The following is a 16,208-nucleotide window of genomic DNA, read 5'->3' as shown; positions in this document are numbered from 1 at the left end:
CCTGGCTGACAGGTAAGAACAGGAGTGTCACCCTGCCCCTTCCTTCACTTTTGTGATCACACAGCATTGCCCTTCGAGAAGGGCACTGCTTGTCACTGGCCACTCTGGTGTTTGCTTTCTTCCTGGTGGTGGAATATAAATAAAGATTTATGCACTTGTTGTTCTTCACTGTGTCCTGAACCTGCACACACACATGACATGGGTGCTGGGGGGGTGGGGGTGGAGGGGGGGGAAGAGGAAAAAAAACAGGAGTGTTAGACATCCTGTTCATCTGAAAGCTGGCTCTGAGGGAGCTGGTTCAGTGTCAAAGATTCTCCACGTGTGAATAAAGGATGACTTGGTAATGGGATACTGGACTCGGTGGAGTTATTTCAACCCTCTCATTGGAAATCTACAGATAGGTGGCAGTCTGTAAAGTGCCAGCGAGTCTTAAATAAGAACTTATTGGTCGTATTGGAGCTTAGTTTTGAATTAAAAAAAACTGAGGCAGACCACTGATAAATGTGTCATTTATCAGTTTTATTAAGCAGCCTGACTCCGTTTATCTCTTTGTTCTGAATTAAAGGAAGATTCGCTACAGTTAACCCAGGGTTACAAACACACTCTCCCTAGGATCAACCTTGGGAGTGGTAACCATGAATGGATTCACCACGGTGACGGCATCAGACTGTCTAGTTTTACATGGGGGACTGCTCGTTCTGTCATTTTGATTTGGGGCAGCATGGTGGCTCAGTGGTTAACACTGCTGCCTCCCAGCACCAGGGTCCCAGGTTCAATTCCAGCCTTGGATGTCTGTCTGTGTGGAGTTTGCACATTCTCCCCGTGTCTGCGTGGATTTCCTCCGGGTGATCCAGTTTCCTCCCACAGTCCAAAGACGTGCACGTCAGATGAATAGGCCACGCTGAATTGCCCATAGTGTTAGGTGCATTAGTCAAATGGAAATGGGTCTGGGTGGGTTACTCTTCGGAGGGTCGGTGTGGACTTGTTGGGCTGAAGGGCCAGTTCCCACACTGTAGGGAATCTAATCTAATCTCTGTACACTGCAAATAACTGACCATTCTCAAACCTGTATCTGTTATATTTTAGGCTGTGAATGTTTATTTCTTTTGTAAATTATAAAATATGACATTACTAAAGGGGTGGATTTTACTGGTACTCAGCACACTGAGTACAATATTTTCCCATGTGTCTTGAGAGTAATGACTGTTTACCTCCTCACTGCTGTGAGGCCTACACTAGGGATTTTCATTACTGTCTGTCTAACGAGCCTTTTAATATATAAGGATGTCTATAATCTTCCGATAATTAGCTCTGTGAAGTTCAGTCCTTGCTTGTTTGGTACTTCTTGCTTCCACTCCTTTGACCGCATTAATTATTGCAGATGGACTGGTTCATTGATTATACGACTGGAGCCATGTTAATGATTAAGTTAAAAGCAGGTTGTGGTTTACTCAAGCGATATAGCCGGAAGGTGACCTATTTTATTGTTGTTTTTTGTGTGTGCCCGTGTGTAGGAAAGTCAGTTCTGGTTGGCGGTAGTCCTGTAGGTTCCATTACTTGCTTTCCTATTTCTAAGCCATGCCATTGACATGTCTGTCCCTATTGTTTCCCCAGCTTCTGGTGGCCAATTAGAAATGGACACATTTCTGATTACTGCATCTTCCTGATTGACACTTGGTAAAATAGTTTAATTGTTACTATTTCTCTAAATAACAATGCACGATTGGTTGTCAGTCTGTATTGTTTATGGCCTGGATGTTAACCCGGTACCTGAACTGAGGCTAAAGAATTGATGGAAATTGGTGTTGATGCATATGTACCTGTGTATGTTAGGAAGTATTCAGAAAAGGAGATCATGTTTTATGTATCGCTCTCTCCAGGATTGCTCACAGCAGTGTCCTGGAGATGAAACTTCAGTTACTGCTGACTTCAGGCCCATTCTGAAAGCTTGGCAAACAAATTCTTGTTGCTGAATCTCCATCGGCAGTGTTAGCTAACGTCTGTCTTCTTAGGCAGTCCCTCAGGATTGAGGATGACTTGCTTCCCATGCAGTTTGATAGCTTCCCAAATGGCTGAGAAGTACACTCCGTGATCTTCAGACTCTGCAGACCGTTCTTGAAGGGTTGGGGAGACATATGGTTTGGAGGTTTGTGCAATCCCTCTAATGACTCGACTTCACTTCTGCTGATTCCCAACCAAGTGTCTCAATGTGTTCGGTTCCTTTATAAGCAATGCTTCCCATTCCAGTTGATCTCCATGAGTCATTGTGTATACTTAAACTCTTCAGGGGTGCTTTAAGAACCTCTTGTGCATAGATTTTCTGCTGTTTTCTGGACAGCCTTCTGGCATGACTGAGTTCCAAGTAAAGTACTTGTTTTGGGAGTCTGTTGTCAGGTATTCCAGTGATAGACCCCACTCAGTGTATCTGTTTTAGCATCTTGATGTTGACTTGAGAGAAGGTATTTTCTTGCCACAGGGCTTGGGGGATTCTACAAAAATGGAACTTCTCCAGTGTTTCGTGAGGCCTACAGTAGATTGTCTGAGTCTTTATAATATCTCCTGCTTGGTGAACTGTGATCTTTGTCTCAGGTTTAAGATATTTGTTCTCAAATACTCTTTTTACCTCATACTCTTTACCTCAGTTGGCCTAAGGCTGAACTAGAATATTGGAAGCCATGACAAACTTTTTCATCCATGTCTGCCTTCAGAGACACAGACAATAGTCCACATTTTCCAGGATCTAACTATAGCTCAGTGGATATAACTCTTACCCCTGCTGGAATACTGTAATGGACTAGACCAGACCACCTCAAAATATTTTAAGAAGGTAGCGTAAACCCAAATGTTTTCTCATTTTAAAGGTAGATGTGAAGTACATGATGCAATGTGACTGGTCAAACTACCCAACATTAGACAAAACAATTTATTTAAACACTATAGTTAAAATACAAGCAAAGGAAACTGGAACTTAGAATAACTTAACTCTATTGGAAAACTTAACTAAATAATAGATACAGTACCTACCATGAGTTAACTGTTCCAATATAATAATGTCCCATAAACACACCCCTTGGCAAAAAGGCAAATTCAGACACATGATGTTGTCCAATCCAGGAGGAAAAAAACATCAAGAGAAAATTCGGAGACTGTAGCAGGCAGGAGGTAGTTTAAGCTTCCAACTCTTCTGAGAGCCCAAGAGCTTTTGCTTAAAATTAAAGCTAAAAACTGAAAAAGAAATGGGAAAGCCTGGTGTGAGAGAGCTGGCTGCACCCAGGCTGCTTCCACTGTTCCAACTTTAAAAAAGAACTCCAAGGCGTCACAAATTATTTACTTTCTTGGCGACAGCTCAGCATATCTCTGTCTTACAACTTCTTCTCTTCAAAAATAATAAACCTGGACAGTCTTTAATGTGGCAACATGGTCACAATATCATGGATTTAATTTGCACTTTAGCATGAGATCCAGGCAGACACTTCCATGTCCAAACTCCAAGCACTACTTTAAAACATTATAGTCTGGCAGGGAGAAGTGGTTTAAGCAAATAATTCAGAAGCAGGCTATAAGTAAAGGCCGAGTTAAGAGATGATCTCAGGTTTTTTAGCTGAGAGCTCAGGATGCACATCCTAACTTCCATTTACTGTCTGGGTGACCGACTGGGTAGTTTGACACATGTTTATAGAGACTAGGTATTGGAGTCAAGGGAATACAGAAAGAAACTCTTTGCTATTGTGAGTTGTTGGTTGTCTGTCTGTGTTTTGTATATTTAAAAACACCAGGTTATAGTCCAACAGATTTATTTGGAAGTACAAGCTTTCAGAGCGCTGTTCCTTTGTCAGGTGGCTAGTGGGGAAGGATCATAGGGCACAGAATTTACAGTAAAAAAAAATCACAGTGTCATACAACTGATGCGATGTATTGGACAAACCTAGATTGCTGTTACGTCTTTAATCGCTTAGAATGGGGATGCAGGTTTTGATTGACTGATATGTACAGAGGAGCCTTGATTATCCGAATATCAATTATCTGAATTTCGGATTATCCGAAGAAGATCTCAAGCTCCCACAAATATGTTACATCAAAGAGGTAGGTGTATTTGGATTACCTGTACTTGAAGAATATGTGAAAACGCTGGCAAAAACAAAGAAACCCAAGCAGCTCAAGCAGCAGCGACTGGATTTTTTTTTTAACGTAAGGGTTGGTTACACAGCCCTTTGCGAATGTAAGTGCTTTACTCCCGCCACGTTACCAGGCTGTTCATGAAAAAGGCGGAGAAAGTAAACATGTGCCCGAGGTGGTGTTTTGGTCTTTCTATCGTGACAGTGAGTTCAGCAGAAACTGACAAATGCTTGTGTGATTATAGAAGCTGTTTGGGAGCCTGCTCAATGCTGGGATTTCATTTATTTACATGATGGTAGGGTTTAGTCCTTCTCAGTTTAACCTGCAATTTGCAGAATGCAAAGATTAGTTTGTTTAAATAAGTGACTCATCAAAATTATAGGTTTTAAAGAAACTCTCTGCTAGAGCACAGCGTTAGAGCAGTATGGCCTCCCTTGTTTAAGGTCAAGTTGATTATCCAAATCATCATATACCCCAACGAAATACTGTCCACCCATCTTGTTCGGATAATTAAGATTCCTCTAAATCCCAGAACTCTTTCAAGTCAGAGTCCCGAGATAACTTAAGGTTTTATATATAAAAAAAAGTGACCTCTTCGCTCAGACAATGCATTAAAACTGAGGTCTCCCAACCTTGAGTCAGACCAGTTCTATTTCCACAGTAGTAATTCATAAAATATCACATGGACTGCCTATAGGTCATGTGGTTTTTGAACAAAATAGAATGTATCTGCAAATGCAAATTCATCCCATGGACTTTAATGGTCCTGCCCCTCTAGCTACTTGATGAAGAGGCTGCGCTCTGAAAGCTTGCACTTTCAAATAAACCTGCTGGAGTGAAGCCTGGTGTTGTGGGGTTTTTAACTTTGTCCAATACCGGCGCCTCCACATCATGTATTGTTTATGACCTGGAAACTGGGCCAGAGCCTGAGCTGAGGTGAAAGAATTTGATGGAAATGAGTGTTTGTGCATAGGTACCTGTATATGGTAGGGAAAGTGAAGATTGCTACAGAATATAGCACAGAGACTGCTTTTGCAAGCAAAGTTTTGAGCTCTCCCAGCAGAGAAAGCTTTCCCTTGTGGGTACATGGGTGCCTTAATGAGTTTCTGTTTAATACTTGGTGCACAGAGCTGACCTGGTGTTAAGCCAGGGGTGAGGGTGGGTAGTGGACCAATTGTATTTCTAAGCAGCACTGAAACCAATCCGGTTGGTGGAGTGGAACAGTCCACGCTTAGTGATGGCTGCGCAATGGTTAAGGTATTGCAGACCCCAGAATTGTATTGGCTACCTTTGATCCAACAGAGTACAATCCCAATCCCTTGGATACGGGTGCTGAACATCACAATCCTTTATGGTGGTACTTCCAAAAACATCTTCCCAGATTCTGAGGCTCAAATTATCATGTCCCCTGAGTGTTGGAGTGGGAAGGCTACTGTTAATCTGTTAGGACTTGGTCAGAGCTCCAAAGCTGCCTCAGAGCGTGCAACCTCCAAATTTCAGCTCCCACCCCACTTTAGAAAGCCTTGCTGTATGGAATCCAGTATGGAAGTCACTGCTTCAATTGAGTCCAGTTGTGTGTTCCCAGATCTGCGGTAATGTTTTCCATAAATATATTATTTCTGAAGGAGGAAGAAATCCCAGATCTGGAGATTGACATCGATGAACTGTTAGAAATCTCAGATGAAGACCAGCGTTCAAAACTCCAGGTAACCGCTTTCTGTTCTCATTGCTATTATTCTGATTTCAAATCATCTCAATTGCTTCAATCATTTTGCTGAGAATAGGTCTTCACCAAGATTTGGAAGAATGAGTGAGAACCTCACTGAAGCTGATTAAAATTCTGACAGGACCAGACAGAACAAAACACAGGATGTCCCCGATGACTAGGGAGTCCGGAACTGCCCCCAGAGGGTTGGGGGTGGGTGGGGAGTGGTTACAGTCTAGGATTATGGAATAGGCCATTTAAGACTGAGACTGGGAGAATTTTTTTCACCCAGAGAGAGTGGTGAGGAATTTTCTGCCATGGAAAGTGAGTGAGGCCAAAACGTTGAATGTTTTCAAGGTGGTGTTAGATATAGATCCAAGGGCTAAGGAGATTTTAGCGTATGGGGAGAAAGCAGGAACAGGGTACTGAGTTGGCTGATGAGCATGTTGAATGAAAGAACAAGTTCTAAGGGCCAAATGGTCTACTCCTGCTCCTGTTTTCTGTGTTTCTAGCCCAAAAAAAGGGGAGTCTAGAAACCTCAGATCCCTGGAGCTGATTAAAGAGAGTGCATTTTTCCCAGTTCTTCTGAAGGCGCCCCTATTTTCTATGTTTGTAAGATCCCGTTAAAGAGAGACGGTCCCTTGATAGAATCTCCTGGCTATGATTTTATTAAAACGTACGTCCTCATGGTGGTCCCATAAAACTCTCAACTTTGTTGGTTAGGCTCTCGCTGCGCAATGGTGGCTGGAGGAACCACAATGCACTGTATTAATGAAACCACTCTATCACCCCATTAATAGATGTAGGACTGCCTTTTCAGGAGAGCGGGTGGATCTGAGGAAAAGTAATGGGGCTTTTCAGCGCATCAGTTTCGAGATGCCATTCTTGGCATTGGAAATTTTGTGTGGGGGGAGGGGTCGCATTGTGGAACCCAACAGATTTGAGGTCCATGGGCATTTTCAGTTTTCACAGTCATCTCCCAGTTTCCCCTTGCAATAGGAGGCTTTCTTGCTTGCTGGGTGGAAATTGCAGCCAAAGACCATTCAGTGATTCTGCTCCCTATGGTAGTGGACTGGCTGCTTTTTCTGTGATTTTTTTTGTTTTTCAAAAGGTGATGGCACCTCTCTGGGTGAAATGGCCCCCCTCCTCAGTTATTTACTTTGCACTGCAAGTGATGCTGGGAAGGCTCAGTCTGTTCGTTTTTAGCTTCAAGGCCCTGCCCACTGTCCTCCAATGGTCAGGAAAGTTGGCTCCGTGCCAATAAAAGGAACATCCTTTTGAAATTCTGAACAATCACTTCCTCCCACCTCTCTCCACCTCTAATTAGGAGGCTACTATCATGGTGAAACTACAGCGCAGTGTCTTGGCACCAGGTCCAGTTCCACATTTAGATTTGCCAGGGATCCCTTCATGGGTCTAGTGGTATCATCTGTTGCAGGCGGTTGGGGGTGAGGGAAATGCAAGGTGATCTATTACCTTTTATTGAAAGTGAAATCAAACAGCTGTGTATTCTGAGAGGAAATTGTAGATACAGGGACACTTAGATTTACAAGATATTTGGACAGGTAAGTGTAGAGGCAAGGTTCAGAGGGAAATGGGCCAAGCCCAGGCAAGTGGGACCAGTTTAGTTGATTGGCATAGATGAGTTAAACTGAAGGGTCTGTTTCTGTGCTGTTTGACTCTGCGCTATAGTGACACCGTGGGGTTATAGGTCGGGTAGGGGGATAATAACAATGGTGCACCTTTCTGATGCCGACCAGGTTTTAGGTCCTTGACATGTACGTCTCTTTAATTTCTGATTGGAGACCGAGAGAGTCATTAATGAGATGAGGCCAGAGAGAAATCAATGAGCTACTTTATTTCACAATGAGATGAACTGCACTTAGGAGCAGATGCACTTAATTTGCCTCATAAACAACCTTTGGTTAAGACATGAAATAAAGGGCGGGTTACACTTCACCTTATCCTGACTTATCCCATGCTTTCTTTAACTCTATTCAAGCCCATTGGAGTCCCCACAAGGGGGATTGGCCTTTGTTTAGAAAAAAAAGATATTATTCTTTCACAGTCTGTGGGTGTCACTGTCTAGTCCACTGTCTAATTAGGTGTTGCACATCCTAATTACCCTGGAGAAGGTGATAGTGAGCTGCCTCCTTGAAATATGATCGTATCTTCTGTGTCCTTTTCAAAATGGCACTGAATACAGTTCACGCAAGATAGGTTCACCCACAGTGCTGATGGGTTGGGGATTGCAGGATTTAGGCCCAGTGACAGTGAATGTGAATAGTAGGGTTCCAAGTCAGGATAGCGTGTGGTTTTAATGTGGTGTTACCATGCACCTCAATCATAGAATCCCTACAGTGTGGAAACAGGCCAATTGGCCCAACACGACCACACTGACCTTCTGAAGAGTGACCCACTCCCCTACTACTCTCCATTTCTCCTGACTAAAGCACCTAATCTACACATCCCTAAACACTTCACCATGGCCAATTCACCTAAACCACACATCCTAGACTGCGGAAGGAAACTGGAGGAAACCCACGCAGACACTGGGAGAATGCGCAAACTCCACACAGTCGCCCGAGGGTGGAATCGAACCTGGATCCCTGGTACTGTGAGACAGTAGTGCTAACCACTGAGCCAATGTGCTGCCCCATCTGCTGTCTTTGTCCTTCTAGGTGGTGGAAGCCTCGAGCCAGTAAGTTGCTGTTAAAGACTGCAGTGCATTTTGTAGATGGTGCACACTGTGCATCAGTGATGGAGAGGGTGAATGTTGAAGATGGCACATGTGCAAATCAAACAGTTGCCTTGTCCTGGTTGGTATCAGCTTGTTGAGTGTTGGAACTGCACTCTCATCCTGTAGACATTTTGTATTTGTATGGTTGGTCCAATTCTGCTTTTGGTCAATGGTATACCTCGACTTCTCCAGCCCCACACCCCCAACCTCCAGGGTGTTGATAATGGGCTATTCAGTGATAGAAACACCATTTAATGTTAAGTATAGATCCTGTAGTGTTGGAGGCAGTCATTGCCTGGCACTAGAGTGTTGTGAATGTTGCTTGCTGCTTATCAGCTCAAACCTGAAAGTTTGTCCAGCTTTTACTGCATTTCGACACCAGCTGCTTCAGTATCTGAGGAGTAATGAAGAATACTGAACGTTTTGCAAACATCACTCCACATTCCTGCTTCAGACCTTATGATGAGGGACGGGCTTTGATGAAGCAGCTGAGGTCAGTTGGGCATGGGACATCACTTTATATGATGGTTTCCAGCATCTTGTGCCACTCAGGGTATGCTGCTAAAAAGATCAAAAAAGCCAGTCTGATTTTTTTTAATGTCTCTTTGTTGTTCCTTGCTTTAAACTGATGATTTTGATATCTTTATTTCCTCACAGGAGATGCTGCATGAATGTTGTAAACCCACAGACGTAAGTGAACCCACCTGATCTCAGTGACCTCTCTCTCACACAAGGTTACTTCACTTGCAGGCCCCTCAGAAAGGAGGGTTGTTCAGAGGTTTTAGTGGATCAGCTAGGTCATAGGGCTGGATATCACACTGGGTCACTAGATTAGGTGGATTAGCTGAGCTGGTGGATGTGCTGCATTGGGTGGTTCAGGAGACTTGCAGCTTCTTTCCTGTTGATAGTTCATGTCGACTGAGTGCCTGAACATAAATCTGGCTGGGTAGTAGAGATATTATGCTTGGAGCAATATGACCATACTTAACCTTTTGTCACATTGCTGTATCCCTCTCAATTACAACAAATCACACAATCAAGATAGCTATCTGATAACTTCCCATTTACTGTTGAAATAATATTACTGGCTTCACATCTCTATAGTCAAGAGGATCACAGCCTGTATAACTGCTTCCTAAAGGAACAGAATCCAAAATTGGACTTTGGTTACACCATACCTGGATCACTGAGTTCTGAGCTCTGTTATTAGATAAATTTATATAAAGGAAAATGCAAAAACACTATTACCAGTAATAAGAGGGTGCACCACGAGAAAATTGAAAAGATAATTCTGAATGAATCTTGAATGCTTTGTCGGGGTTTGATAAGGTAGATGTTTCTACTTGTTGAGGAACTAGGGAGTCTTTAGGATATTAAGATAGTCACTACAAAATTCAATGAAAAATTCAGGAGAAATATCAGGAGAAGTATTCAGGGTACTTAGAATGTAAATAGCATAGATGTATTTAAGGGGAAGCTCAATGAGCACGTGGGGAAGGACTAGATGAATAATCCGAGAGGGTTAGCTGAAATAAGGTAGGAGGCAGGTATGTTGAGTGGAAGGCCCTGTTTCTTTATTGCAAACGCTAAGCAATTCTGTGTAAGAAGTGAAACAGAGGAATCTTCTCCAGCTCTGGTGCAATGTGTGGAGCTAAAATGGAAATAAATGGAAAAAAGCAAACTGCCCCCAGTGGACATTTTATCAAAACGTAAAGCATTTTCAACTCTGGAATGTCAGTGCACATTATTAATGAGACCAAAATATGTAAAAGTAACTACCCTGTGCCAACATACAGCACCAATGAATTTAATACATCATCTCTCAATCTGCTCAATGACTTTCAGTCCCTACTATCAATTTAATTCTGACAACATGAAAAGCTTAACATTAGAGGAACGTTTGAGGACCCAGGATCTATATTCGATGGAGTTTAGAAGGATGAAGGGTGACCTAATTGAAACTTACAGAATACTGAATGGCCTGGACAGAGTGGATGTTGGGAAGCTGTTTCCATTGGTAGAAGAGACTAGGACCCGAGGACACAGCCTTAGAGTAAAGGGAAGACCTTTTAGAACAGAGATAAGGAGAGACTTCTTCAGCCAGAGGGTGGTGAATCTATGGAATTCACCACAAAAAGAAAGCTGTGGAGGCTAGGGCAGTGAGTATGCTTAAGACTGAGATGGATAGGTTCTTGATTGTCAAGGGAAAGAGGTGGGAGAATGGTGTTGAAAAACGTATCAGTCATCATTTGAATGGCAGAGCAGACTCAATAGGGTGAATGGCCTAATTTCTCCTCCTATGTCTTTTGCTCTTAACATGATAACCTCCCTCTCAATTTTCCCCAGGTGGTCTGCTCCTTGTGTGGAAAGGCCTCCACTTTGGCTAGTTAATTCAGAATAATCAAATACTCCAACCCTGGCAACATCCTTGTAAATCTTTTCTGAACCCTTTCAAGTTTCACAACATCTTTCCAATAGGAAGGAGACTAGAATTGCATGCAATATTCCAACAGTGGCCTAACCAATATCCTGTACAGTCGCAACATGACCTCCCAACTCCTGTACTCCATACTCTGACCGATAAAGGAAAGCACCAAACGCCTTCTTCATTATCTTATCTACCAGTGACTCCACATTCAAGGAGCTATGAACCTGCACTCCAAGGTCTCTTTGTTCAGCAACACTCCCTAAGACCTTACCATTAAGTGTATAAGTCCTGCTAAGATTTGCTTTCCCAAAATGCAGCACTTCGCATTTATCTGAATTGAACTCCATCTGCCACTTCTCAGCCAATGCCCATCTGGTCCAGATCCTGTTGTAATCTGAGGTAACTCTCTTCGCTGTCCACCACATCTCTAATTTTGGTGTCATCTGCAAACTTACTAACTGTACCTCTTATGCTCGCATCCAAATCATTAATGTAAATGACAAAAAGTAGAGGACCCAGCACTGATCCTTGTGGCACTCCACTGGTCACAGGCCTCCAGTCTGAAAAACAGACCCTCTGCCACCACCCTCTGTCTTCTACCTTTGAGCCAGTTCTGTATCCAAATGGCTAGTTCTCCCTGTATTCCATGAAATCTAACCTTGCTAATCAGTCTCCCATGGGGAACCTTGTCGAATGCCTTACTGAAGTCCATATAGATCACATCTACTGCTCTGCCCTCATCAATCCTCTTTGTTCCTTCCTCAAAAAACTCAATCAAGTTTCTGAAACATGATTTACCATGCACAAAGCCATGTTGACTATCCCTAATCAGCCATTGCCTTTCCAAATACATGTACATCCTGTCCCTCAGGATTCCCTCCAACAACTTGCCCACCAACATCAGGCTCACTGGTCTGTAGTTCCCTGGCTTGTTCTTACCACCTTTCCTAAACAGTGGCACCACGTTAACAAACCTCCAGTCTTCCGGCAGCTCACCTGTGACTATCGATGATACAAATTTCTCAGCAAGGGACCCAGCAATCACTTCCCTAGCTTCCCACAGAGTTCTAGGGTACACCTGATCAGGTCCTGGGGATTTATCCACTTTTATGCATTTCAAGACATCCAGCACTTCCTCCTCTGTAATCTGGACATTTTGCAAGATGTCACCATCTATTTCCATACAGTCTATATCTTCCATATCCTTTTCCACAGTAAAGATTGATGCAAAATATTCATTTAGTATCTCCCCCATTTTCTGTGGCTCCACACAAAGGCTGTCTTGCTGATCTTTGAGGGGCCCTATTCTCTCCCTAGTTACCCTTTTGTCCTTAATGTATTTGTAAAAACTCTTTGGATTCTCCTTAATTCTACTTGCCAAAGCTTTCTCATGTCCCCTTTTTGCCCTCCTGATATTCCTCAAGTATACTCCTACTTTCTTTATACTCTTCTAAGGATTCACTCGATCTATCCTGTCTATATCTTATATATGCTTCCTTCTTTTTCTTAACCAAACCCTCAATTTCTTTAGTCCTCCAGCATTCCCTATACTACCAGCCTTCCCTTTCACCCTGACAGGAATATACTTTCTCTGGGGTCTCATTATCTCATTTCTGAAGGCTTCCCATTTTCCAGCCTCCCCTTTACCTGTGAACATCTGCCTCCAATCAGCTTTTGAAAGTTCTTGCCTAATACCGTCCCAATTGGCCTTTCTCCAATTTAGAACTTCAACTTTTAGATCTGGTCTATCCTTTTCCATCACTATTTTAAATCTAATAGAAATATGGTTGCTGGCTCCAAAGTGCTCCCCCACTGACACCTCAGTCACCTGCCAGCCTTATTTCCCAAGACTAGGTCAAGTTTTGCACCTTCTCTCGTAGGTACATCCACATACTGAATCAGAAAATTGTCTTGTACGCACTTAACAAATTCCTCTCCATCTAAACCATTAACACTATGGCATTCCCAGCCTATGCTTGGAAAGTTAAAATCCCCTACCATAACCACCCTATTATTCTTACAGATAGCTGAGATCTCCTTACAAGTTTGTTTCTCAATTTCCCTCTGGCTATTAGGGGGTATATAATACAATCCCAATAAGGTTATCATCCCTTTCTTATTTCTCAGTTCCACCCAAATAACTTCCCTGGATGTATTTCCGGGAATATCCTCCCTCAGTACAGATGTAATGCTGTCCCTTATCGAAAATGCCACTCCCCATCTCTCTTACCTCCCTTTCTATCCTTCCTGTAGCATTTGTATCCTGGAACATTAAGCTGCCAGTCCTGACCATCCCTGAGCCATGTTTCTGTAATTGCTGTGAAATCCCAGTCCCATGTTCCTAACCATGCCCTGAGTTCATCTGCCTTCCCTGTTAGGCCCCTTGCATTGAAATAAATGCAGTTTAATTTATTAGTCCTACCTTGTCCCTGCCTGCCCTGACTGTTTGACTCGCTTCTGTTCTCAATTGTACCAGTCTCAGATTGATCTCTTTCCTCACTATCTCCCTGGATCCCACCACCCCACCTTACTAGTTTAAATCCTCCCGAGCAGTTTTAGCAAATTTCCCTGCCAGCATATTAGTCCCCTTCCAATTTAGGTGCAATCCATCCTTCTTGTACAGGTCACTTCTACCCCAAAAGAGATTCCAATGATCTAAAAATGTGAATCCTTCTCCCATACACCAGCTCCTCAGCCATACATTCAACTGCTCTATGCTCCTATTCCTGCCCTCACTAGCTCGTAGCACCAGGAGTAATCGTGATATTACTACTCTCGAGGACCTCCTTTTAAATTTCTGCCTAACTCTCTGTAATCTCCCTTCAGAATCTCAACCTTTTCCCTTCCTATGTCGTTGGTTCCAATGTGGACAATGACCTCTTTCTGACCCCTCTCCCCCTTGAGAACATTCTGCATCCTCTGAGACATCCTTGATCCTGACACCAGGGAAGCAACATACATAGAACATATATCAATACAGCACAGAACAGGCCCTTCGGCCCACGATTTTGTGCCGAACATTTGTCCTAGCTTAAGCACCCATCCATGTACCTATCCAATTGCCGCTTAAAGGTCACCAAAGATTCTGACTCTACCACTCCCACAGGCAACGCATTCCATGCCCCAACACTCTCTGTGTAAAGAACCCACCCTGACATCTCCCCTATACCTTCCACCCTTCACCTTAAATTTATGTCCCCTTGTAACACTCTGTTGCACCCGGGGAAAAAGTTTCTGACTGTCTACTCTATCTATTCCTCTGATCATCTTATAAACCTCTATCAAGTCACCCCTCATCCTTCTCCGTTCCAATGAGAAAAGGCCTAGCACTCTGAACCTATCATCGTACGACCTATTCTCCATTCCAGGCAACATCCTGGTAAATCTTCTCTGCACCCTCTCCAAAGCTTCCACATCTTTCCTAAAGTGAGGCGACCAGAACTGCACACAGTACTCCAAATGTGGCCTAACCAAAGTCCTGTATAGTTGCAACATCACTTCACGACTCTTGAATTCAATCCCTCTGCTAATGAAAGCTAATACACCATAGGCCTTCTTACAAGCTCTATCCACCTGAGTGGCAACTTTCAAAGATCTATGAACATAGACCCCAAGATCCCTCTGTTCCTCCACCTCACTAAGAACCCTACCGTTAACCCTGTATTCTGCATTCTTATTTGTCTTTCCAAAATGGACAACCTCACACTTGGCAGGGTTGAACTCCATCTGCCACTCCTCAACCCAGCTCTGCATCATATCTAAGTCCCTTTGCAGCCGACAACAGCCCTCCTCACTATCCACAACTCCACCAATCTTCGTATCATCTGCAAATTTACTGACCCACCCTTCGACTCCCTCATCCAAGTCATTTCTGCTTTTTCGCTGCTAGCCACAGAAATGTCTGTCTGTACTTGGACTAGAGAATCCCCTAACACAATTGATCTCTTGGAACCAGACGTACCCCTCGTTGCTTTAGAGCCAGTCTCAATACCAGAAACTTGGCTGTTCGTGCTACGTTCCCTGAGAATCCATCTCCCCCTACATTTTCCAAAACAGCATACCTGTTTGAAATAGTTATAGGGTAAATAGGCAAAGTCTTTTCCCTGGGGTTGGGGAGTCCAGAACTAGAGGGCATAGGTTTAGGGTGAGAGGGAAAAGATATAAAAGAGACCTATGGGGCAACCTTTTCACACAGTGGGTGGTACGTGTATGGAATGAACTATCAGAGGATGTGTTGGAGGCTGGTACAATTGCAACATTTAAGAGGCATTTGGATGGGTATATGAATAGGAAGGGTTTGGAGGGATATGGGCCGGGTGATGGCAGGTGGGACTAGATTGGGTTGGGATATCTGGGCGGCATGGACGGGTTGGACTGAAGGGTCTGTTTCCATGCTGTACATCTCTATGATGCTATAATCTATTCACCTTCCATTTTCTGAGTGACCTTACGTATAGACTTTGAGTAATGTAAACCATAACCCTAGGGCTCTGGTGGTACAGTGGTAATGTCCCTACCTCTCTGACAGAAGGCCTAGGTTTAAGTCCCAGCTGCTCTAGAAGTGGATAATAACATGCCTGAATGGTAGAAGGAAGCAGAGTTTTAGGGAAAGGTCAGCTTAGTAGAGAATTAAGGCTAATTTATCCTTTCTTGACGCAATCCTTTCTTGAATACTTAGTTACAGTCACTTGCCCACTGACATTGAGAGTTCCCAATGAGAAAGAAAAGCTTTAAGAATAAAACTTGTTTTCTTTGTTTACCCAACTCTGGTCTAGGACTTTATTAACGAGCTGCTACTTAGAATAAAAGGTCTTCGGAAAATGTCAGTCTCTCAGAAGAAGTGACGCGGACTTCTGCTATCAATGGAACAGAGTCACCAAGACGAAATGGAGTGTGTGGTCAGACCAGCCTTGCCCTGACCTATTTATGAAATAACACCCTTGTTTTGGTCAAAAAAGGGATCAACTGTGGGACTGAAATATGTGAAGCATGTCAGACTGTGGATCAAGTTCACGGATTTATAACCAGAAAATAGAGAATGAGCAGGATATGTTTGTGGCTATTTATGGATCATTTTTGTTAAAAATGTTAATAAAAGATGATGTGTACGTGTAATTTCTGCACTGCTGTTGCTGGAACAAAGGACATTTTAATCCTCTTACCACCTTTCAAACTGCCCAGGCCTCTTATTTGAGGGAATCTGTGCCAAAAGGAGCTTA

The 16,208-nt window shown here is 43.2% G+C and overlaps 1 protein-coding gene across 1 annotated transcript in view; it reads left to right on the top strand.

Moving 5' to 3' along the window:
• Positions 1–16,104, top strand: part of ppp1r14d (protein phosphatase 1 regulatory inhibitor subunit 14D) — a 56,302-nt gene extending 40,198 nt beyond the window's left edge. The window contains exons 3-5 of the mRNA XM_087990096.1: positions 5,742–5,822; positions 9,219–9,251; positions 15,765–16,104. Coding sequence (XP_087846222.1) covers positions 5,742–5,822; positions 9,219–9,251; positions 15,765–15,833 — 183 coding nt within the window. The 3' untranslated portion in view covers positions 15,834–16,104. The remainder of the gene's footprint in view (positions 1–5,741; positions 5,823–9,218; positions 9,252–15,764) is intronic.
• Positions 16,105–16,208: the final 104 nt, after the last annotated feature.

The sequence above is a fragment of the Chiloscyllium plagiosum genome, unplaced genomic scaffold (assembly GCF_037043375.1).
Source record: "Chiloscyllium plagiosum isolate Xiang-an unplaced genomic scaffold, Cpla_swu_hap1 HiC_scaffold_8, whole genome shotgun sequence".
NCBI lineage: Eukaryota > Metazoa > Chordata > Chondrichthyes > Orectolobiformes > Hemiscylliidae > Chiloscyllium > Chiloscyllium plagiosum.
This window is presented reverse-complemented; position numbering and strand designations above follow the sequence as displayed.